Source organism: Gopherus flavomarginatus, chromosome 18 (genome assembly GCF_025201925.1).
Source record: "Gopherus flavomarginatus isolate rGopFla2 chromosome 18, rGopFla2.mat.asm, whole genome shotgun sequence".
NCBI classification, from domain to species: domain Eukaryota; kingdom Metazoa; phylum Chordata; order Testudines; family Testudinidae; genus Gopherus; species Gopherus flavomarginatus.
The window spans coordinates 4,642,414-4,665,864 of record NC_066634.1 but is presented as its reverse complement, the minus strand read 5'-3'; the positions used below and the strand labels follow the sequence as shown (position 1 = coordinate 4,665,864).

Sequence of the window (23,451 nt, the reverse complement as noted above, 5' to 3'; positions counted from 1 at the left end):
CTCTATCCCTGCCCATCCATGCCCCCCATGCCCCTCCATCCCCATGCACCCCTCCCTCCGTCCCTATGCTCTTCTCCATCCCCATGCACCCCTCATCCCTCCCTCCATCTCCCCACACAGACCCCATCCTTCCCTCCCTCCCCACCCCCTATCCCTCCCTATCCCTGTGTCCCCATGCATCCCTTCATCCCCTCCACCCTTCCCTCTCTCCCCACACACAGCCCCATGGGCCTCTGCCTGCCTCTCACCCCCGCTGCCGGCTGGGAACGGGCTATAGCCCCACAGGCCCCCGCCACCTGCCAGGACAAAGTAAATGGCACTGGGTTGTCTCTGCATCCCCAGACACGCTCCTCTGTCTATCTGTCCATCCATCACCCCCTGCCCCCCGATACCCTCTGTGTCCATCCGTCCCCACACACCCCTCGCTGGACCGATAGGTGTGGGGGATGGATGGATGGACACAGGGTATGTGGGGAGGGGGGGTGGGGATGGACGGACGGACATGGGGTATGTGGGGAGCAGTGGGGATGGATGGATGGACACAGGGTATGTGGGGAGGGGTGGGGATGGGGATGGATGGACGGATGGATGGATGGACACGGGGTATGTGGGGAGGGGTGGGGATGGATGGATGGATGGACACGGGGTATGTGGGGAGGGGATGGGGATGGATGGAAAGATGGACGGACGGACACGGGGTATGTGGGGAGGGGTGGGGATGGATGGATGGATGGATGGACACGGGGTATGTGGGGAGGGGTGGGGATGGATGGATGGACGGACACGGGGTATGTGGGGAGGAGATGGGGATGGATGGACAGATGGATGGACGGACACGGGGTATGTGGGGAGGGGTGGGGATGGATGGATGGACGGACACGGGGTATGTGGGGAGTGGTAGGGATGGGGATGGATGGACGGATGGATGGATGGACACGGGGTATGTGGGGAGGCGTGGGGATGGGGATGGATGGATGGACACGGGGTATGTGGGGAGGGGATGGGGATGGATGGATGGATGGACACGGGGTATGTGGGGAGGGGTGGGGATGGGATGGATGGATGGACACGGGGTATGTGGGGAGGGGGATGGGGCATGGGGATGGATGGATGGACACGGGGTATGTGGGGAGGGGGGGATGGGGATGGATGGATGGATGGACACGGGGTATGTGGGGAGGGGTGGGGATGGGGATGGATGGACGGACACGGGGTATGTGGGGAGGGGTGGGGATGGATGGATGGACGGACACGGGGTATGTGGGGAGGGGTGGGGATGGGGATGGATGGATGGACACGGGGTATGTGGGGAGGGGTGGGGATGGGGATGGATGGACGGATGGACACGGGGTATGTGGGATGGGGACGGATGGACGGACGGACACGGGGTATGTGGGGAGGGGGATGGAGGGGGGACAGCCAGCCGGACGAGCTGTATTTCTCAGACTGTCAAACCCTGGCCGCTCTCCAGCAGAAGCAGGCTGAGAAATGTCTCTCAGGGCCCCCCCTCCCCCCTCAGCGCCCCCGCCTCCCCGCCCCCTCACTCTGCCAGCTGCTGTGGGGTGGAGGCCTGGCCCACGCAGCTTCACTGGGGGCGGTTTCACTGTCTAAGCCTGGAGCAAACTGAGAGAAGCTGTAATCTGCTGGGGGGAGACTGGGGGGGTGGGGAATTGGGGCTGGCTGGGGGAATAGCGGGACATGACCCGATCTGCCCCCTTTGGGCCCTGGGGGGCAGAGATCGCCACAGGGCCAGGCAGCTCCACCTGGAAATATAGGGGCGAACCCAGGAGTCCTGGCTCCCAGCTCCCCCTGCTCTAACCACTAGACCCCACTCCCCTCCCAGAGCTGGGGAGAGAACCCAGGAGTCCTGGCTCCCAGCTCCCCCTGCTCTAACCACTAGACCCCACTCCCCTCCCAGAGCTGGGGAGAGAACCCAGGAGTCCTGGCTCCCAGCCCCTCCTTGCTCTAACGACTGGACCCTGCTCCCCTCCCAGAGCCAGGGAGAGAACCCAGGAGTCCTGGCTCCCAGGCCCCCTGCTCTGACCACTAGACCCCACTCCCCTCCCAGAGCTGGGCGGGGGGTCTGTCCATTGGCTGATATGCGTCTGTCCATTCGTCCCCCAGGCCCTGCTGCTCCTGGCCAGCGTGGCCGGACTCTGCCTGGCTATCAGCCTCGTTCTGATCTGCGTCTACCTGATCCGGTTCTGTTGCTGCGACCCGGAGGACGAGGACGAGCCCAAGCCGCACAGGGTTTGCTGCATCACCTGGAGCTGCGTGGCCGCCATCGTCGTCTGTTGGTGGGGACCCAGGGAAGGGGCAAGGGGGGAGATGGATGAGTGGGGGGGTCAAACCCCCCATCCTGTGTGAGAATGGGAGGGGGCTGGGGCAGGTAGGCTGAGGCCTCAACAAACTCACTTCATCGATGGTTCCAGCATGGGATGGGAGCTGGTGCCCCCTAGAGGAGACAGGCCCCGCGCCCCATTCCCTGCCCCCCTGAGCCAGCCAGTCCCTGCCCCGGGGCTGGATGGGAGCCAGCGCCCCCTAGAGGGGACAGACCCCACTCCCCATTCCCTGCCCCCCTGAGCCAGCCAGTCCCTGCCCTGGGGCCAGATGGGAGCCAGCGCCCCCTAGAGGGGACAAGCCCCGCGCCCCATTCCCTGCCCCCCTGAGCCAGCCAGACCCTGCCCCCCCACCATTCTCTAAGCCTTTGCTGAGGAGGCTGTTGGGGTTGGTATCTGTCCTCCCCCGTCCCTCCCCCACATTTCTCCCCCTCCTCCTCCCCCCTCCTTCTCATTCTCTCTGCCCCCCCCCACCCGCCCGCCTGCCCTTGGGCCCATCAGACTCCCCATTGTCCTGGCTTTGTCTGGCACTGGCTGTCGGTGCCCCCCACCCCCCTGCCCCCCAGCTGCCATAAAGAGCTGCTTGTTTCCCAGCACTATAGGAAGCCAGGTCCCTTTTCTCCCTCTGGCCCCGGCCCTAGCCAGGGTCCCCCGGCTCCTTTGTCTCTTTGTTCCACCATGGCTGGGCCCCCGCGTGGTCCTCTCGCCCCCCCCTTGCCAACCTCCCCCCCTTCACTGCCACATGGGGGGGGATGGGAAACAAAACTTCCCAACCCCGGGCGCCAAGGCAGAAAGCCAAGTTCATGGGACAAAAACGCATCCAGTCCACCTCCCGCACCAGAGCCCGGGAGAGATCCCAGGAGTCCTGGCTCCCAGCCCCCACCGCTCTAACCACTAGATCCCACTCCCCTTCCCAGAGTCAGGGAGAGAACCCAGAAGTCCTGGCTCCCAGCCCCCGCTCTCTAACCACTAGATCCCACTCCCCTCCCAAAGCCACAGAGAGAACCCAGGAGTCCTGGCTCCCAGCCCCCCTACTCTAACCACTAGCCCTCACTCCCCTTCCCAGAGCTGGGGAGAGAACTCAGGAGTCCTGGCTCCCAGCCCCTCCTGCTCTAACCACTAGACACCACTCCCTTTGCACTGTGGCGAATTTCACCAGACTCTCCATTCTCCGGGCTGGGTTACTGGCTCGCTCCTCCACCATCCCAGCCCCACCCCGCCCCTCGCTGGGGGTCGCTGGCACCCCCCTGAGAATGAGCCAGGCTGGGGGGAGAAGGGCCCCATTGAGACCCCAGCCTGGGGCCATTCAAACAGCAGACAATGAGCCCCTCTGTGTGCCAGGGGGCTGGCTGGGGGGAGAGGAGCCCAACTCCCCTGCGCACAGACCCAGGCCGGCTCCCGAGCAGCCAGGCCACGGACGAGGAGGGACCAAACCCCAGAGCGCCCGGCCCCATTGCTACCAAGGGGAGTTGGGTCTAGTGGTTAGAGGGGGTGGGGCTGGGAGCCAGGACACCTGGGTTCTCTCCCTGCCCCCCTCCTACCCAGCTTGGTTTGATGATGGGGAAAGAAACTGGCATCCTCCACACCGATCCCCCCCCCCCATCGCTCCTGCCCTGTAAGGAAGGGGCCTCATTACCGTGAGAATGGGGCTGCCTCCCCCGCGGGGAGGGGGCGGTTGCCATGGCAGCAGGATTTTGGGAGCCAGCCGGCCTCAGTCACAGACAGATGGCGGGAGGGGGGATGGATGGAGGGGGGAGGGCGGCATGAGGGGGGGCTGGGAGGTACAAGAGGGTGGGGACTGAGAGGGATGGGGCATGGGGGGTGGGGATGAAGGAGTCTGGGGGGATGGGGGCATGGGGTGGGGGATGGGTGTATGAATGGGAGGGAGATAGAGGGGTCTGGGGGACGATGGAGACATGAGGGGTGGGATGGGGGATGAAGGTGAATGGGGGGTGGAGTTATGGGGAGATGGAGGGGAAAGGGGGCATGGGGGGATGGAGGGATGGAGGGGTCTGAGGGTGTATGGATGTGTGAGCTATGGAGGGATGGAGGGGTCTGGAGTGTGGGGGGGATGGGAGGTATGGGGGGATGGAGGGGAATGGGGGCATGGGGGGCTGGGAGGTATAGGGGGATGGAGGGATCTGGGGGTGTATGGGGGTGGGAGCTATGGGGGGATGGAGGGGTCTGGAGTGTGAGGGGATGGGAGGTATGGGGGGATGGAGGGGAATGGGGGCATGGGGGGCTGGGAGGTATAGGGGGATGGAGGGATCTGGGGGTGTATGGGGGTGGGAGCTATGGGGGGATGGAGGGGTCTGGGGTGTGGGGGGATGGGAGGTATGGCAGGATGGAGGGGTCTGGGGTGTGGAGGGAATGGGAGGTATGGGGGGATGGAAGGGTCTGGGGTGTGGGGGAGTGGGAGCTATTAGGGGATGGAGGGGTCTGGGGGGTGGGGGGGTGGGGGGGTGGGAGCTATGGGGGGATGGAGGGATCTGCGGTGTGGGGGGATGGGAGCTATGGGGGGATGGAGGGGTCTGGGGTGTGGGGGGATGGGAGCTATGGGGGGATGGAGGGGTCTGGGGTGTATGGGGGTGGGAGCTATGGGGGGATGGAGGAGTCTGGGGCGTATGGGGGATGGGAGGTATGGGGGGATGGAGGGGTCTGGGGTGTATGGGGGTGGGAGCTATGGGGGGATGGAGGGGTCTGGGGTGTATGGGGGATGGGAGGTATGGGGGGATGGAGGGGTCTGGGGTGTGGGGGGATGGGAGCTATGGGGGGATGGAGGAATCTGGGGTGTATGGAGGATGAGAGGTATGGGGGGATGGAGGGGTCTGAGGTGTGGGGGGGTGGGAGGTATGGGGGGATGGAGTGGTCTGGGGTGTATGGGGGTGGGAGCTATGGGGGGATGGAGGGATCTGGGGTGTATGGGGGATGGGAGGTATGGGGGGATGGAGGGGTCTGGGGTGTATGGGGGATGGGAGGTATGGGGGGATGGAGGGGTGTGAGGTGTTGGGGGGTGGGAGGTATGGGGGGATGGAGGGGTCTGGGGTGTATGGGGGATGGGAGGTATGGGGGGATGGAGGGGTCTGAGGTGTGGGGGGTGGGAGGTATGGGGGGATGGAGGGGTCTGGGGTGTATGGGGGTGGGAGCTATGGGGGGATGGAGGGATCTGGGGTGTATGGGGGATGGGAGGTATGGGGGGATGGAGGGGTCTGAGGTGTGGGGAGGTGGGAGGTATGGGGGGATGGAGGGGTCTGAGGTGTGGGGGGATGGGAGCTATGGGGGGATGGAGGGGTCTGGGGTGTATGGGGGTGGGAGCTATGGGGGGATGGAGGGGTCTGGGGTGTATGGGGGATGGGAGGTATGGGGGGATGGAGGGGTCTGAGGTGTGGGGGGGTGGGAGGTATGGGGGGATGGAGGGGTCTGGGGTGTGGGGGGGATGGGAGCTATGGGGGGATGGAGGGGTCTGGGGTGTATGGGGGTGGGAGCTATGGGGGGACGGAGGGATCTGGGGTGTATGGGGGATGGGAGGTATGGGGGGATGGAGGGGTCTGAGGTGTGGGGGGGGTGGGAGGTATGGGGGATGGAGGGGTCTGGGGTGTATGGGGTGGGAGCTATGGGGGGATGGAGGGGTCTGGGGTGTATGGGGGTGGGAGCTATGGGGGGATGGAGGGATCTGGGGTGTATGGGGGATGGGAGGTATGGGGGGATGGAGGGGTCTGAGGTGTGGGGAGGTGGGAGGTATGGGGGATGGAGGGGTCTGGGGTGTGGGGGGATGGGAGCTATGGGGGGATGGAGGGGTCTGGGGTGTATGGGGGTGGGAGCTATGGGGGGATGGAGGGATCTGGGGTGTATGGGGGATGGGAGGTATGGGGGGATGGAGGGGTCTGGGGTGTATGGGGGTGGGAGCTATGGGGGGATGGAGGGATCTGGGGTGTATGGGGGATGGGAGGTATGGGGGGATGGAGGGGTCTGGGGTGTGGGGGGGGAGGTATGGGGGAATGGAGGGGTCTGGGGTGTATGGGGTGGGAGCTATGGGGGGATGGAGGGGTCTGGGGTGCATGGGGGTGGGAGCTATGGGGGGATGGAGGGGTCTGAGGTGTGGGGGGGGTGGGAGGTATGGGGGATAGAGGGGTATGGGGTGTATGGGGTGGGAGCTATGGGGGGATGGAGGGGTCTGGGGTGTGGGGGTGGGAGCTATGGGGGGATGGAGGGGTCTGGGGGAGCATGGGGGGGTTGGGACGTATGGGGGTATTGAGGGGTCCAGGACAGTCCGTGGGGGGCTGATCAGCGGCTGTTACCCCGGAGCTCGAGGGGTGTCTCGTTATCCACAGGGCTGTAATTACCCCCCCCCCCCCGCCACATGCTGATTGCTGGGTGGGGGGCGGGTCTGGCTGTCAGGAACCAGCTGCTCCGGCGGGGGGGAGTGACAGCTGGATGGGCCTGTGGGTGTGATGGGGGGGTGGGATCCCAGGCTGGCTGGGTCCGGCCCCCCCCAGCTGCCCCCCCTCACCTCTCTATGCTAAGAAGCTTATGGGCCTTTATCAATCACCCCCCCCCGCCGCTCTCCCCAGCTGCTGCCCCATGGCCACCCCCCTGCACCCAAGCCTGGGGCTGCCCAGGGGGCTGGAGCTCCAGTGGATGGGGCTGAGCTGGGGGGGCGCTGGGACTGCTCCCCCCACTGGTACCAACTCCCCATGTGCCCCCCCCCAGTGCAGGAATTGGCATCGGCTTCTACGGGAACAGCGAGACCAACGACGGGGTCGGGCAGGCCACGGCCGCGCTGCTGGACGCCAACCTCACGCTGCAGGGCGCCGACGTGCTGGTGAGCCCCCTGTGCCCCCCTGTGCCCCCACTGCCCCCTACCTCCCGCTGCCCCTCCAGCCCCAAACGCCAACCTCACGCTGCAGGGCGCCGACGTGCTGGTGAGCCCCCTGTGCCCCCCTGTGCCCCCACTGCCCCCTACCTCCCGCTGCCCCTCCAGCCCCAAACGCCATCCTCACGCTGCAGGGCGCCGACGTGCTGGTGAGCCCCCGTGCCCCCCACTGCTCCCTGTGCCCCCCACTGCTCCCCCTGCCCCCCACTGCCCCCTACCTCCCCCTGTGCCCCAGCCCCAAACGCCAACCTCACGCTGCAGGGCGCCGACGTGCTGGTGAGCCCCCCGTGCCCCCCTGTGCCCCCACTGCCCCCTACCTCCCGCTGCCCCTCCAGCCCCAAACGCCAACCTCACGCTGCAGGGCGCCGACGTGCTGGTGAGCCCCCGTGCCCCCCTGTACCCCCCACTGCTCCCTGTGCCCCCCTGTACCCCTTACCTCCCCCTGCACCCCAGCCCCTAATGCCAACCTCACACTGCTGGGTGCTGACGTGCTGGTGAGCCCCCCGTGCCCCCCTGTGTCCCCCACTGCTCCCCCTGCCCCCCACTACTCCCTACCTCCCCCTGTGCCCCAGCCCCAAATGCCAACCTCACACTGCAGGGCGCCGATGTGCTGGTGAGCCCCTCGTGCCCCCCTGTGCCCCCCACTGCTCCCCTGTGCCCCCTACCTCCCCCTGTGCCCCAGCCTCTAACGCCAACCTCAAGCGGCAGGGCGCCGACGTGCTGGTGAGCCCCCGGTGCCCCTCACTGCCCCCCCACTTCCCCCTCTGCCCCCTACTGCCCCCTACTTCCCGCTGCCCCCCCAGCCCCCTAACGCCAACCTCACGCTGCAGGGTGCCGACGTGCTGGTGAGTACCCGGTGCCCCTCACTGCCCCCCCACTTCCCCCTCTGCCCCCTACTGCCCCCTACCTCCAGCTGCCCCCTCAGCCCCTAACGCCAACCTCACGCTGCAGGGTGCCGACGCACTGGTGAGCCTCCCATGCCCCCCCTGTGCCCCCCACTGTCCCCCTACCTCCCCCTGCGCCCCAGCCCCTAATGCCAACCTCACGCTGCAGGGCACTGATGTGCTGGTGAGTCCCCCCGTGCCCGCCTGTGCCCCTCATTGCCCCCCACTTCCCCCTGTGCCCCCCACTGCCCCCTACCTCCCGCTGCCCCCCCCAGCCCCTGACACCAACCTCATGCTGCAAGGTGCTGACGCGCTGGTGAGCCCCCCCATATACCCCTGTGCCCCCATATACCCCTGTGCCCCCCACTGCCGCCTACCTCCCCCTGAGCCCCAGCCCATCGCCAACCTCATGCTGCAGGGCACTGACACCCTGGTGAGCCTCCCTGTGCCCCCCATTCCCTCCTGTACCCCCCACTGCCCTATGCCCCCTGTACTCCCATGCCCCCATCCCTCCCGTGCCCCCATTGACCTCTGACCTCCCACTGTGACCCCAGCACCAACCACATGCTGCACGGTGTGGACATGCTGGTGAGGCCCCTGAGCCCCCTGCCCCCAACTCCCCACAGCCCCCCAAACCTCCCAGAGCCTCACTGCACCCCCTGCTAGTTGCCCAGGGAGCAACTCCTCCACCCTGTGCCCCCTCCGCGTGTCCTGCCCCCCAGCCTGCACGGGGACACTGTGTACACATGTGGGGGAAGTATGTGAGGGGGCATGTGGCAACACGCAGGCATGTGGGAGGGGTGACAGCGCACTCGTGTGGGGGGAGGCGACCATAACATGTGTGTGGGGAAGGCATGATAGTGGCACACACGTGTGGGGGAGGCGTGACAATGGCACGCGTGGGGGAGGCGAGATGGTGGCACAGGCATATGGAGAAGGCATGATGGTGGCACACACGTGTGTGGGGAGGTTTTACCATGACACATGCGTGTGGGGAAGGCATGACACTAGCACACACATATGGGGGAGGAGTGAGAGTGTTCAACACGTGGAGGGGAGGCGTGACAGTGGCACACACATGGGGGAGGCATGACGGTGACACACACATTTTGGAGGGAGATGTGATGGTGACATACGTGAGTGCCATGCACCTGACCCGGGCCCCTCCCCCCAGGTGCGGCAGACGCTGGGGCTGCTGTCGGGGGCTGTGGGGGGGGACCTGACGCGGCTGGAGGAGGCGCTGGCCCCCCGCACCGAGTTCGTGGCTGTCGTGCGCAACACGCGGCGCCAGGCCGAGGCCGTGGCCCAGATCCTGGTGGGTCTCCCCTTCTGGGGGGCCCTGGGGAGGAGTCCCAGCCAGCTGGCCCAGGGCCTGGCCTTCCTGGAGGACTACAGGTGAGACCTGGGGGGAGACGGGCGGGAACAGGCGGGTGCGGGGGGGATCCAAGAGCTGCCCCCCCATGGGTGATGGGTGGGGGGCAGGGGATGGAGGGGGCAAGGGGGGCTGGGCTCACCCCTCCCCTGCAGGTGGCTGGTGGGGGGGAGGGGGGCTGGGCTCACCCTGGGCTCACCCCTCCCCCGCAGGTGGCTAGTGGGGGGGTCGGGGGGCGGGGGGCTGGGCTCACCCTGGGCTCACCCCTCCCCCGCAGGTGGCTGGTGGGGGGGTCGGGGGGAGGGGGGCTGGGCTCACCCCTCCCCCGCAGGTGGCTGGTGGGGGGGTCGGGGTCGGGGGGCTGGGCTCACCCTGGGCTCACCCCTCCCCCGCAGGTGGCTGGTGGGGGATTCCGGGGTCGGGGGGCTGGGCTCACCCTGGGCTCACCTCTCCCCCGCAGGTGGCTGGTGGGGGGGTCGGAGGTCGGGGGGCTGGGCTCACCCTGGGCTCACCTCTCCCCTGCAGGTGGCTGGTGGGGGGGTCGGAGGTCGGGGGGCTGGGCTCACCCTGGGCTCACCTCTCCCCTGCAGGTGGCTGGTGGGGGGGTCGGGGAAGGGGGGCTGGGCTCACCCTGGGCTCACCTCTCCCCTGCAGGTGGCTGGTGGGGGGGTCGGGGAAGGGGGGCTGGGCTCACCCTGGGCTCACCCCTCCCCCGCAGGTGGCTGGTGGGGGATTCCGGGGTCGGGGGGCTGGGCTCACCCTGGGCTCACCCCTCCCCCGCAGGTGGCTGGTGGGGGGGTCGGGGGAGGGGGGCTGGGCTCACCCTGGGCTCACCTCTCCCCTGCAGGTGGCTGGTGGGGGGGTCGGGGAAGGGAGGCTGGGCTCACCCTGGGCTCACCTCTCCCCTGCAGGTGGCTGGTGGGGGGGTCGGAGGTCGGGGGGCTGGGCTCACCCTGGGCTCACCTCTCCCCTGCAGGTGGCTGGTGGGGGGGTCGGGGAAGGGGGGCTGGGCTCACCCTGGGCTCACCTCTCCCCTGCAGGTGGCTGGTGGGGGGGTCGGAGGTCGGGGGGCTGGGCTCACCCTGGGCTCACCTCTCCCCTGCAGGTGGCTGGTGGGGGGGTCGGAGGTCGGGGGGCTGGGCTCACCCTGGGCTCATCTCTCCCCTGCAGGTGGCTGGCGTATCTCCTGCTGCTGCTGCTGGACCTGGTCATTTGCCTCTTCACCCTGCTGGGGCTCGGCAAGCAGAGCAAGTGGCTGGTGGTCGGGTGAGACAGGGGGGACCTGACGGGTGGGGCACCTGCACTCACTGGGACCTGATCCCCCCACCGCCCCCTCCTCCCTCCACCCACAGCCCCCACTCTTCCCTTCACCACCCCCACAGATCCCTCCCTCCTCCCTGCAACCTCCCCATTTGTCCCACCTCCCCCAGTCCTGCTTCACAGCCCCCCTGCCTGGGCATGGAGTTGGGGGGCTGTGGTGAGAGGGGAATGCGGTGCAGTGGTAAAAGCAGGGCGGGGCGCTGGGAGCAGGATGCCTGGATTCTCTCCCCAGCTCTGGGAGGGGAGTGGGGTCTAGTGGTTAGAGCAGGGAGCGGCTGGGAGCCAGGACGCCTAGGTTCTCTCTCCGGCTCTGGGAGGGGGCTGGGTTGAGAGGCTGTTTCTCTCTGCCCCACAAGTTGGGGGAGGAGCTGAGCTGGGCCTTTCCCAGATGCTGACTCGAGTGTCTCCCCCCACCCCCCAGAATGACTGTGATGAGTTTCTTCGTTCTCATCCTGAGCTGGGGCTCCCTGGGGCTGGAGATGGCAGCAGCTGTGGTGAGTGAAGGGCTGGGGGGGGCAGTTGTGGGTCTCAGCCCCGTTCTCGCCAGGAGATCACTGCCTCCTGGGGCTGCAGGTTGGGAATGAGGGGCACTGGCAGGGCTGTGGGGGGAGCCCAGGGCTGGGATAGCAGGGGCTGTGGGTCAGGAGTGAGGGGCACCAGCAGTGCTTCATGCAAAAGGTCTCTTGTAAGGTATCATTACAAAGCTTATGATCTACTGAGTGTGGCCATCCTGCTTGTAGGAATGTATCACTCTTGTATCTGGGACTAGAAAGATGAACTATCACTCTTAGGGCCTATTGTAATTATGCAAAGTGGGGGCCATTAAAGGTGGTTTGGAATCTTGATGGCTCCCAGCAACCAGGACAATTGACTGTGGAGGGTTCTGGTTGCAGGAGCCTTCCTGTGAGTCAGGCTGGGAGGAATGAGGGCTTGGGGGGGTCTCACAGGACATGTGATCAGGGACGGCTTTAGGCCGATTCGCCCCATTCCCTGGAATCAGGCCCCACGCCTAAGAGGGCCCCACGCTGGCGCCTTTTTAATTTTTACTCACCCGGCAGCACTCCTGGTCTTCGGTGGCGGGTCCTTGAGTGCCACTGAAGACCCGGAGCGAGTGATGGACCCGCTGCCGAAGTGCCGCCGAAAACCCGGAGCGCCGCTGGGTGAGTACGAATCAGGCCCTGCACTTGCTAAAACCGGCCCTGCGTGTGATCATGTCACCTGAACTGGAATCCATCTTGAACCTGGTGCTTTTCCATTGAGAAGGAGGGGTGGGAACCCAGAGAGGGACAAAGGATTCCCGCCTTGGGCCAAAGATCTAGAAGTGGGTGGAACAGAACAAGCTGCAGCCATCATGAGCAATCCCCTAGCTTCCATCTGAGCTGGAGCTAACGAGGGCTGTACCAGGGGAAAGGCTCGGGCCCAGACCAGGAAGGAGTCTAGTCTGTGAAAGAAGCTTATTGGCACATCTCTGAGGGTGAGATTTGATCTGTATTAGACCCAGACTTGCAGGGATTATTTTATTTTACTTAGTAATTCACTTTGCTCTGTCTGTTACTACCTGGAACCACTTAAATCCTACTTTCTGTATTTAATAACATCACTTTTTACTTATTAATTAACCCAGAGAATGTATTAATACCTGGGGGAGCAGACAGCTGTGCATAGCTCTCTATCAGTGTTATAGAGGGCGAACAATTTATGAATTTACCCTGCATAAGCTTTATACAGGATAAAATGGGTTTATTTAGGGTTTGGATCCCATTGGGAGCTGGGCATCTGCGTGTTAAAGACAGAAACACGTCTGTGAGCTGCTTTCAGGTAAACCTGCAGCTCTGGGGGTGAGTTCAGGTGAGACCCTGGGTCTGTGTTGGAGCAGACGGGCGTGGCTGGCTCAGCAAGACTGGGGTGCTGGGGTCCTGAGCTGGCAGGGAAAGCAGGGACAGAAGTAGTCTTGGCACATCAGTTGGCAGCTCCCAAGGGGGTCTCTGTGATCCAACCAATTCCCCCCACCCTGCATCAGTAACAATAACTCCCTCCCCCGCAGGGACTCAGCGACTTCTGCTCTGACCCAGACAGCTTCATCCTAAACCTGACCCAGGCCAAGACAGAACTGAGCCCAGGTAGGCACCGGGGCAGGAGGCTGGACTAGATGGGCCCATGGGTCTGATGGGGGTGGGGGAGGGGAGACCAGACTAGAGGGGCCCATTATTAACCCCTTCCTTCTCTCACCCCCCATCCCTGCCCCCCGGCAGAAATCCTCCAGTACTATCTCACCTGCAGCCAGGACGTCCCGAACCCCTTCCAGCAGGTGAGACCCCAACACCTCACCCGTGAACCAAGCTCTCTGGGGCTCGGCCCTGGGCCTGGTGGGGAGGAGCACGCCAGCACCACCAGCAGGGAGGCCTGGGCCATGGATTCTGGGGGCTGAGTGTGTGGGGCGGGGGACCCCAGGCTGGGCTGCGGGTCGGGAGTGAGGAGCACCAGCAGAGCTGGGGGGAGCCCAGGGCTGGGCTGGCAGGGGGCTGCAGGGTGGGAGTGAGGGGCACCAGGAGGGCTGGGGGGCAGTTAAGGGGGGGCTCTTACACTGCTACCTGAACTCACCACTAGAGGGCGCCAGACACCGCCGTGCAGCTGGTTTGTTGCTGACCGGGGGGGTGCACCCCTCCCCCGTCTGCGCCCCACAATCCCGCTCTCACCCCCCCAGAGGCTGACCATGTCGCAGCGGGCGCTGTCCAGCATCCACTCCCAGCTGCACGGCCTGGAGAGAGAAGCTATCCCGCAATTCCCTGCGGCAGAGGTCAGTGCAGGCTAGGGGTTAAAGCCAGGGGGTGGGGGGACTGGTTGGGAGCCCGGACGCCTGGGTTCCATCCCCTCCTCTCTCTCTCTCTCCCCCAGAGGAACCTGGTCTCTGTGCAGGGCACCCTGAACTCCACGGAGAGCAACTTCCACCAGCTGGTCGCGCTGCTCAACTGCCGGGGACTTCACAAGGTATCGGCTCCTGCCCCCCCGGGGGGTGTCCCGCAGCTGGGCCCCCTTCTGGCAGGATTCCCCCTGGCTATGGTAGCCCCCCTGAGCTGTGGTAGCTCCCAGGCTCCACCCCCCCCGGGCTGTGGTAGCTCCCCTCAGGCTCTGCCCCACTGGGCTGTGGTAGCTTCCCCAGGCTCCACCTCCGTGCCCACCCCTGCTCCGGGCTGTGGTAGCTTCCACAAGCTCCACTCCTGCACACACCCCCCCGCCGGGCTGTGGTAGCTCCCCTCAGGCTCCACCCCCTGGGCTGTGGTAGCTTCCCCAGGCTCCACCCCCCTGAGCTGTGGTAGCTTCCCCCAAGCTGTTCCCCCCCAGGCTGTGGTAGTTTTCCCCAGGCTCCACCTCCGCGCCTACCCCCGCTCCGGGCTGTGGTAGCTTCCCCAGGCTCTGCCCCTGTGCCCACACCCCCCCCGCCAGGCTGTGGTAGCTCCCCTCAGGCTCCGCCCTCTGGGCTGTGGTAGCTTCCCCAGGCTCTGTCCCTGCGTCCACCCCCCACCCCGCACCGGGCTGTGGTAGCTCCCCTCAGGCTCCATCCCACTGGACTGTAGTAGTTTCCCCCAAGCTGTTCCCCCCCAGGCTGTGGTAGCTCCCAGGCTCCATCCCCCCCCAGGTCTGGTTGCTTCCCCAGGCTCCGCCCCCACGCCCACCCCCCCCACACCAGACTGTGGTAGCTTCCCCAGGCTCCGCCCCCCTGGGCTTTGATAGCCCCTAGGCTCCACCCCCTGGGCTGTGGTAGCTTCCCCAGGCTCCGCCCTCCTGGGCTGTGATAGCCCCTAGGCTCCGCCCCCTGGGCTGTGGTAGCTTCCCCAGGCTCCGCCCTCCTGGGGGTGTGATAGCCCCTAGGCTCCGCCCCCTGGGCTGTGGTAGCTTCCCCAGGCTCCGCCCTCCTGGGCTGTGATAGCCCCTAGGCTCCGCCCCCTGCGGGCCGGTGACGCTGTCTCTCCCCCAGGACTACGTGGATGCGCTCAAGGGGCTCTGTTACGACGGCATGGAGGGGCTGCTCTTCCTGCTGCTCTTCTCCCTCCTCTCGGCCCTCGCCTTCACCACGGCCGTCTGCAGCCTGCCCCGCGCCTGGGAGAGGTTCCACAGCAGGTGGGCGGGGCACGGTGCAGGGGGCGGGGCCTCTGATTGGGTGGAGCCAAGCGGGCAGCAAGGGGTGGGGAGGAGGCAGGTATAGGGGGTGGGACATCTGGGGTGAGGGGGCAGGGTTATTTGTGGTGGGTGAGGCCACTCACATTGTGGGGCGGGGCGTCTGAGGTGCTGGATGGGGATGGTTGGGGCAGGTGGGTGGAGCTTCTCAGAGTGGAGGGAGTGGGCGGGTCATCTGGGGTGGGCGGGACTGCTTGCAGTGGGGGTGGGGCCTGTTGTGGCATGGCAGCAGGTTGCTGGGGGAAAGGCGGGTTCTGGCAGGGGCGGGGCATCTGGACAGGGGGCGGGGACAGTCATGGTGGTGGGCGGGGCATCTGGGGGGCAGGCAAGGGAACATGTCATGGGGGGGCATCGCCAAGCAGCCCCCCCACCAACACCCTCCCCCCCTCCGGCTGGCAGGGACACGGAGTACGAGGACACGGAGGATGATGACCCCTTCACCCCTCAGGCACGTAGCCCCCCGCCCCGCTCCAGCCTGCGCCTCTCGGCCCCACCCATTTCCAACGCCCCCGTCTCACAGTACATGTGAGTAGCCCACCCTTCCCCCCCCATGGACTGCAGCCAGGGCCTGGCGGGTGCTGGGCATCCATCCTTCGCTCCCCACCCTGTGTCTGTCTGTCCCACCCCACCAGCCAGCTAGCCCCGCTGTGGTTCTCTGTCCCCACTGCATCTGTCTCTCCGTTTGTCCATCCAAGCACCCGTCCATCCCCATTACACCCCCATCCATCCATCCCCCCCCAGGTACCGCTCCCTCCGTTCCCTCTCTCCTTCATTCCCGAATTTATCACTCTTGTCCCCCAGCCGTCCCACCGTCCCCTTCCCCACCGGCCCCTGCAACAGCTCTGGCTCAGCCGCGCCGGCACTCACCAGATCCCATCCTGCCTGGGACTTAGGGGTCAGGTGCCCCGGTGCTGAGCTGGGCCTGGCGATGATGGGTGCCTCCTCCATATTGCCCCCTGTCCTGCCTTGATGGATGGGGTGGGGGGCAGTCCAGGAGACGCTCCCCAACCATCAGTGGGCCCCGACCTCCCATACGCACCCCTCCAGCCAATCTCTGTCCCTCTCTGCTATTAAAGCTATCCCCCGAGCCACCACTGGGGGGCATATGGCAACACCCCCCCCCCCCACCACCACCACTCTACTGTTGTTTCTGGGTTTACTCTGCCCAGAACTCAAGGGTTAATTATAACAATACCAGCTAGTGTGGGATGGGCCTCTAGGACTGTTCAGACCAAATCAGACCCATGGGCCCCTCTAGCCCGGTATCCTGGCTGCTACCCCGCGACAGAGCCATGGGGCCCTCTAGCCCGGTATCCCAGCTGCTGCCCCGCGACAGTGCCATGGGCCCCTCTAGCCCGGTATCCTGGCTGCTGCCCTGTCAGAGCCATGGGCCCCTCTAGCCCGGTATCCCGGCTGCTGCCCTGGTTCAGAGCCATGGGTCCCTCTAGCCCGGTATCCCGGCTGCTGCCCTGGTTCAGAGCCATGGGCCCCTCTAGCCCGGTATCCCGGCTGCTGCCTTGGTTCAGAGCCATGGGCCCCTCTAGCCCGGTATCCCGGCTGCTGCCCTGGTTCAGAGCCATGGGCCCCTCTAGCCCGGTATCCCGGCTGCTGCCCTGGTTCAGAGCCATGGGCCCCTGTAGCCCGGTATGCCGGCTGCTGCCCTGGTTCAGAGCCATGGGCCCCTCTAGCCTGGTATCCCGGCTGCTGCCCTGGTTCAGAGCCATGGGCCCCTCTAGCCCGGTATCCCAGCTGCTGCCCTGGTTCAAAGCCATCGGCCCTGGTATCCCGGCTGGCCTAGGAATCTTAAAAAGATTCCCGCCCCACTTCACCTCCAATTAAACCAAGACATCCAGCTGTTTCTCTCTGCCCCCCGCCCCCATCACCAGTGGGCAGCCCTGAGTTCGACGACCGAGCAGAGACTCAGGGTGGGGGTGGGGAGATGTGGGTACAGTGATGTCACATATACTCCAGTTCGGGGGCCTGGCTCTTGGAGATGGGGGGCAGGAGCCCCCCCCCCCCCCCGCTAGCACCCATCTCGCTCTCCTCGGCAGGAATCAAAGCGGTTCGTTCAGTGGCAGTCCTCGATATGATAGCGTGCCCCTCCTCGACCGGCACTCCCCGCCCCCCTCGGTAAGTCTCCCCCCTTCCCAGCCTGTGCCCCCACTCCTAGGGCAGGGGGGATCACAACCTGGCACTGTGGGACCGCTGTGCCCCCTTAACTCACTGGCCTGGGCTGTCTCAGTATCACCCCGGTGACGAGCCGCAAACCCCTTGTAGGTGCAGCGATTACTCAGCCAGCAGCATGTGCAGCCCCCCACATCCCAACAACACAGCATGACGGCTCCCTGAACCTCTCAGAGAGGGACCCCGCCAGTCGCCCCAGCCTGGCACCCCAGAAATACTCCGTCTTCCACTGCTTGGCACTCCCTCGGACGGTGCAAGCTGATTCGTTAGTTTGCCGTTCCGGCAAAAGGGGGAGTGGATACATGCTGGTTTGGGTAAAACATCAATCAGGTTTATTAACTCCAGCAAGACGGAGAGTCAGTGACTCTCGGCAGCGGAGTCAGTTACTTAAGAAATAAAACTAGAAACGGCGTCTCAGTGTAACCGTCTGAGCAAGATTTGAATCGAACAACCTCTCCCTCTAACAGGCAGCTCGCAGCTCCTCCCGACGCAGGCCGGGTTCCCTTCCAGCCTGGGACCAGTCTTTCTAGCTCAAAGCTTTTGTCTTCTGGACCATTTTCCGGGTGTGGAGATGGGGGAGGAGAGAGGCCAAGTGAGGACGTCCCGGTCCCTTTTTCATACTTGCTTCCAGCTGCTAGAAAGATCTGCGCAGGTCAGGCAGCCCCCGTTGGTCGAGCAGTTCAGAAAAGATAAGTTGCTGGAGGATCGGTCCCATCAATGGCTATTAGCAGGCAGGGCCGGCGCTTCCATTAGGCGACCCTAGGCGGTCGCCTAGGGTGCCAGGATTCGGGGGGTGGCATTTTGTGCACTCCGCACGGGGAGCACGGAAGCTTCCAGTTCCGCTCCCATGGCGCTGCCGAAGAAGGACCTTCTGCCGACGTGCCGTGGAAAACAGCGGCAGGCAATTGAGCAGCTCAATGACGGCCGCTGTCACCTGCGGCATTTCGGCGGAGGGTCCTTCTTCGACGGCACAATGGAAATGGAACCGGAAGCTCCCGCGCGCCCCGTGGGGAGCGCACAAAATGCCGCCCCCTGAATTCTGCCTAAGGCGCCAGAAACCCTGGTGCCGCTCCTGTTAGCAGGATGGGCAGGGATAGGGTCCCCAGCCTCCCCATCTCACAATACATTATCAGTCGCACCCAGAGAGCAAAACTTTGTAACTTGCCACACAATGGTAAGACACGCAGCCCAACAGGACAGGCCTTCAGATGATGATACCAAACATCCTAATCCCAACCCAGGGTGAACGCTGGGGTCCCAGGAGGCTGCTTTGAGGTACAGAGCATCACGTCGTCCCCTCCAGTCTATCCCACCCACCTGTCTCTCATCTCTCCCATCTCTCCCCACCCCCCAGTACTCACCCAGCATGCAGGCATCTTACGTCGGCGCCAGCCAAGAGGAACCGGGCCCCCGATACCGAATGGACTTCCTGACCTAGAATCTGACCCACGGCCCCCACCCCTGACTAACACATGGACCGGCTGCCCCCCAGGGCTGAGTGCTGCTGGGCCCGACAGAACCAAAGAGGGGGAAGGAGAGAGACCGGGGCTGCCCACCCACCCCCGGCCACCCCCTGCTGACCCATCCCTCCGTCTATCTGGGTTTGATGCCAGGGGTCTGTGCCCCTGAGAAGGGAGGGTGGGATGAAGGAGGAGGGTTGCCCCATAAGAATCCCAGGGGGGAGAAAATGGGGAAAGCAGAAGGATGAATGGAGGAGTGGAAGTATGAGCATGAGAGAGCAGAAAGGATGAACAGAGGATGGAAGGAGCATGAGAGTGAAAGGGAAGGAAAGAAGAAGTGAAAGAGTAGAGTGAATGGATGGGGGGAAGAATGGAGAAATTAAAAAGAATGAATGAATAAATGAACGAATGAATGAATGAGCAAAAAGAGTTGAAAGAATAAATTAAGGAGAAGGAATGTGTGGGGGAAAAAGAATGAAGAGAGAAAGAGGGAAGGAAAAAGTGTGAAAAAACAGTGAAAGGAGGAGGAGGGAAAGAAAGGCCAGAAGGAAGCGAAAGGCGGAAGGAGAGAATGAACGGATGGATGAGTGGGAAAAGAACAAAGGAGAATGAAAGAAAAGAAATCCAAGCCTGAACTGAAAGGGAGAGTAAAAGAGACAGAGTGAAGGAATGAAGTGTGAAAAAAACCGAGCGAAAGCAGGCGGGAAAAAAGATGGAAAAGGAGCGAATGGAGGAACAGGAGAGGGGATGGGACGAGGAAGAGTAAAGGACCGAAGGAGTGAAAAAGCACAGCCGAAAAGGAGCCCATCGGAAAAGGAGTGAACGAGAAAGCGAGCGAGTGGACCAGAAGAGAGAGCAGTGGCCAACCAGACAAGTGAGCCCAGCAGCAACACGGGGCCCGGCCAGCCCTGGGCGCCAGCCCCAATTAACATCTAACCCCCCTGCTGCAGGGGGTCGGCCCCCGGGCTGTAGAGCAGAGACCTGTAGGCAGAGGAGAGAGGTGACTGGCGCGAGCTGGGGGCCTGCCGTCCCAATTAGAGCCTCGGCCACTAACGAGCCTTCGATCCAGCGGAATGAGAAATAAAAGGGAAATTTTATTTTACAGGGAGCTGCGTGCACGCTTTGATTTGCCTCTTCTCTAGGGGGCGCTGGCTCCCATCCAGCCCCAGGGCAGGGACTGGCTGGCTCAGGGGGTGGGGAATGGGGCACGGGGCCTTTCTCCTCTAGGGGGCGCTGGCTCCCACCCGGCCCCAGGTTAAATGAGTTCAGCCGCTGCCCCGTGAGGCCAATCCATATCATGACTGACACAAACGGGGCCCCAGAATTGAGGCCGAAGGGGCCCCTGAATCTGAATGCCCCTCTGCCCCCAGTGGGGGCCACCCTTTGGGTGGGAGCACGTGGAGGCTGGTCCCTGCTGTTAACACTCCATAGCCCATGGTGGGGGACGGGGGGAAGCTGGCATCTGCTTGGCCACTATCACACCCAGGAGCCTAGCTCCCACCCCTTCCCCTCCCAGAGCCGGGATAGAACCCAGGAGTCCTGGCCAACCCTCCGAGCTCTAGGCCCCTTTCTCGTTCGGCTCCCTACGGCCCCTGGGAGTCCTTTGGTGTGACAGCCCCCCCGAGAGTCAGACTCACTCTCTGGGGTTAGGCCCTCAGGCCCCACCACCTCCTGGGGCTGCACCTCTGAGCCTCCAGCCCGCCTGGCTGCCTCCATGAGCCCCCTCTGGGAGGCCACTCGCTCTGGCCCCATAGCGGGGGTTAGGTGGGCGTAACTGCGTTGCTCCGGGGTGTGGATTTTTCACACACCCTCCTCGAGCAATGTAGTTATACCGGTATCGGTCTGTAGCGTAGACCTGGCCGGAGAAAAACATTCTCGGCAGCTGGTTTTAGTTCCTTCCAGAATTTCAAGCGGCTGGGACGAGCGGGTTTGTGGGTAGCCTCTTCGCGGGGCAATTAGCAATGTCTTTGCGTTGTGATGTCCATGTTTCGCCAGCCTTGGCGATGGGCGGGGGTGGGGGGGTGATCCCTGTCACGGATCCTGAGCAAACGTTTTATTACAGCCAGGAAACAAAAACTATGGGGAGAAAGAAATTCGAAGGGAGATTAATGCCGGCAGCAACTTGCATCAAGTCTAAATGCAGTGTTATTAGCCGAGCACCCCAGGGAGTGGATGGATTTGTCAGTGCTCAGCTGAGGCCCAAAGCTTTGGGAAAGACTGGCAGCAGGTCAGCCACCATTACACGTAGGAGTCATGGCTCCCACCTCCCTCCCAGAGCCAGGGATAGAACCCAGGAGTCCTAGCTTCCAGCCCCTTACTCTAACGCCCACATGCCTCCCAGAGCTGGGAAGAGAACCCAGGAGTCCTGGCTCCCAGCCCCCACTGCCCTCACCACTAGACTGCACTCCCCTCCAAAGCAAGGGAGAGAACCCAGGAGTCCTGGCTCTCAGCCCTCACCATGGGACCCCACTCCCCTCCTCTAGAGTCAGAGAGAGAACCCAGGAGTCCTGGCTCCCAGCCCCCACTGCCCTCACCACTAGACTGCACTCCCCTCCAAAGCAAGGGAGAGAACCCAGGAGTCCTGGCTCTCAGCCCTCACCATGGGACCCCACTCCCCTCCTCTAGAGTCAGAGAGAGAACCCAGGAGTCCTGGCTCCCAGCCCCCACTGCCCTCATCACTCGACCCCACTCCCCTCCTCCAGAGCAAGGGAGAGGACCCAGGAGTCCTGGCTCCCAGCCCTTACCACGAGACCCCACTCCCCTCCTCCAGAGCCAGGGACAGCACCCAGGAGTCCTGGCTCCCTGCCCCAACTGCCCTCCCAGAACCACAGAAAGCACCCAGGAGCCCTATTTAATATTACTCCCAACTTCCCTTCCCATCCTTTCACATTCACTCTCTCTGGGTATGAGGGGGTCTCCAGTTTACAAGGTCGTCCAGATCTTCTTGTATAATATTCCGGTCCTCCTCCGTATTGGCAATACTCCCAACTTTGTGTCATCCGCAAATTTTATTAGCACACGCCCACCTTTTTGTGCCAAGGTCAGTAAGAAAAATGTAAAACTGGTCCCAAAACCGATCCCTGAGGAACTCCACTAGTAACCTCCCTCCAGCCTGACAGTTCACCTTTCAGGTGACCCATTGTTGGCTCCCCTTCAACCCCTTCCTTATCCACCTTTCACTTCTCATATTAATCCCCCTCTTCTTCTATTTAACTAATCATTTCTCATGTGGAACTGTGCCAAATGCCTCACTGACACCCAGGTAGATGAGATCTACTGCATTTCCTTTGTCTAACAATTGAAACAATTGTAGAAAAATCTACAATTACTTTCTATCACAGGGATCGGCAACCTTCAGCACATGGCCGGTCAGGGCAATCTGTTGGCTGGCAGCGAGACATTTTGTTTACGTTGACCGTCCGCAGGCATGGCCTCCCCGCAGCTCCCAGTGGCTGCGGTTCGCTGTTCCCGGCCAATGGGAACTGCATGAGGGGGAGCAGGCCGCGGGGTCGTGCTGGCCGCGGCTTCCCGCAGCTCCCATTGGCCGGGAACAGCGAACCGCAGCCACTAGCAGCTGTGGGGGGCCGTGCCTGCAGCGTGAACAAAAATGTCTCTTGGCCAGCCAGCGGGTTACTCTGACGGGCCGACCCCTGTTCTATCATTTGGGTGACTCAGTTTTTGCAGTTCACCAAGCTTGGAACAGATCATTTAACTTTAGGAAACATCAGAACAGCCCTTTCTTATCTTAATCCCTCTGTTTATAAACACAATTCTGCCTCCCTGCCTCAGGGGCCAACCAAGGGAGGTTTTTTAAAGCCTTTTAAGCTCCCCCAGAACCCTCTGCATGCGCACGGCAGAGAGTGAGCGAGGATGACAACCAAAAAACAAAACGTGGAAGAACCCCCCCAAACCCGCCACCTTTACCACATGATGAGCAATTAAAAAGAACCAAACCAGCATCTGCTTATTGTATAGTGGACTTGGTGATTGTTGCAGAGCTGGGGAAAGAACCCAGGAGTCCTGGCTCCCAGCCCCCCTACTATAACCACTAGATCCTACTCCCCTTCTAGCGCTGGGGGGAGAACCCAGGAGTCCTGGCTCCCAGCCCCCCTACTCTAACCACTAGACCTCACTCCCCTTCTAGCGCTGGGGGGAGAACCCAAGAGTCCTGGCTCCCAGCCCCTCTACTCTAACCACTAGACCCCACTCCCCTTCTAGCGCAGGGGGGAGAACCCAGGAGTTCTGGCTCCCAGCCCCCGCTCTAACCACCACCCCCTACTCCCCTCCTAGAGCCAGGGAGAGAACCCAGGCATCTCCTAGGTCGGAGCCCCTCCCGCATTCGATTGCTTCCGCATTTGAAGGGATATGTCCCTCCTAAGCCACCACCCCTCCCCGGGGACCCACCTTCTCTGTCCTCATTGGCTGTTCCCGATGCGCCCGCCTCCCATCCCCTTTCGCCATTCCAACCCGAGCTCCTCTCTCCCGATTGGTCGGACGGAGAGGAAAGACAAGGGCGGAGGGCCCTGCGTCGTGACGTCATCCCGCCGCCGTCGAGCTTCGTTCTCTCTGGTCCGCGTGCGTCACGTTACGTGCCGCGGGAGGCGCCCCGGAAGGAGGAGGAAAAAAAAAAAAAAAAAAAAAGAACGAACCAGGGAGGCCGCCGCCATCTTGAGAGCGCGGGACGGAGCCAGCGCGGCGCGCGAGACACCCCCCGCCCCGCCCCCACAGCGCAGCGCAGCGCGCGCCCCGGCCGGGCCTGGAGCGGAGCCCGCGGCCTAGCGGGGGGGCCGCGGGGAGCCGGCGGGGCCTGAGGCCTAGAGGCGCAGGGGGGCCTGACGCCCTA

The 23,451-nt window shown here is 63.6% G+C and overlaps 1 protein-coding gene across 3 annotated transcripts in view; it reads left to right on the top strand.

Annotated features, from left to right (window-relative positions):
* Window positions 1-19,710, top strand: part of TTYH1 (tweety family member 1) — a 29,260-nt gene extending 9,550 nt beyond the window's left edge. The window contains exons 2-14 of one of the 3 annotated variants that reach the window (XM_050927945.1): window positions 2,125-2,297; window positions 7,050-7,161; window positions 9,271-9,491; window positions 10,639-10,734; window positions 11,210-11,282; window positions 12,833-12,908; window positions 13,041-13,096; window positions 13,493-13,585; window positions 13,684-13,776; window positions 14,765-14,907; window positions 15,364-15,489; window positions 17,016-17,094; window positions 18,503-19,710. In XM_050927945.1, the coding sequence (XP_050783902.1) occupies window positions 2,125-2,297; window positions 7,050-7,161; window positions 9,271-9,491; window positions 10,639-10,734; window positions 11,210-11,282; window positions 12,833-12,908; window positions 13,041-13,096; window positions 13,493-13,585; window positions 13,684-13,776; window positions 14,765-14,907; window positions 15,364-15,489; window positions 17,016-17,094; window positions 18,503-18,586 (1,425 nt within the window). In that variant the 3' untranslated portion in view covers window positions 18,587-19,710. Of the gene's footprint in view, window positions 1-2,124; window positions 2,298-7,049; window positions 7,162-9,270; window positions 9,492-10,638; window positions 10,735-11,209; window positions 11,283-12,832; window positions 12,909-13,040; window positions 13,097-13,492; window positions 13,586-13,683; window positions 13,777-14,764; window positions 14,908-15,363; window positions 15,490-16,991; window positions 17,095-18,502 lie in introns of all 3 variants that reach the window. The other 2 variants (XM_050927944.1, XM_050927946.1) reach the window with 2 other exon arrangements.
* The last annotated feature ends 3,741 nt before the right edge of the window (window positions 19,711-23,451 follow it).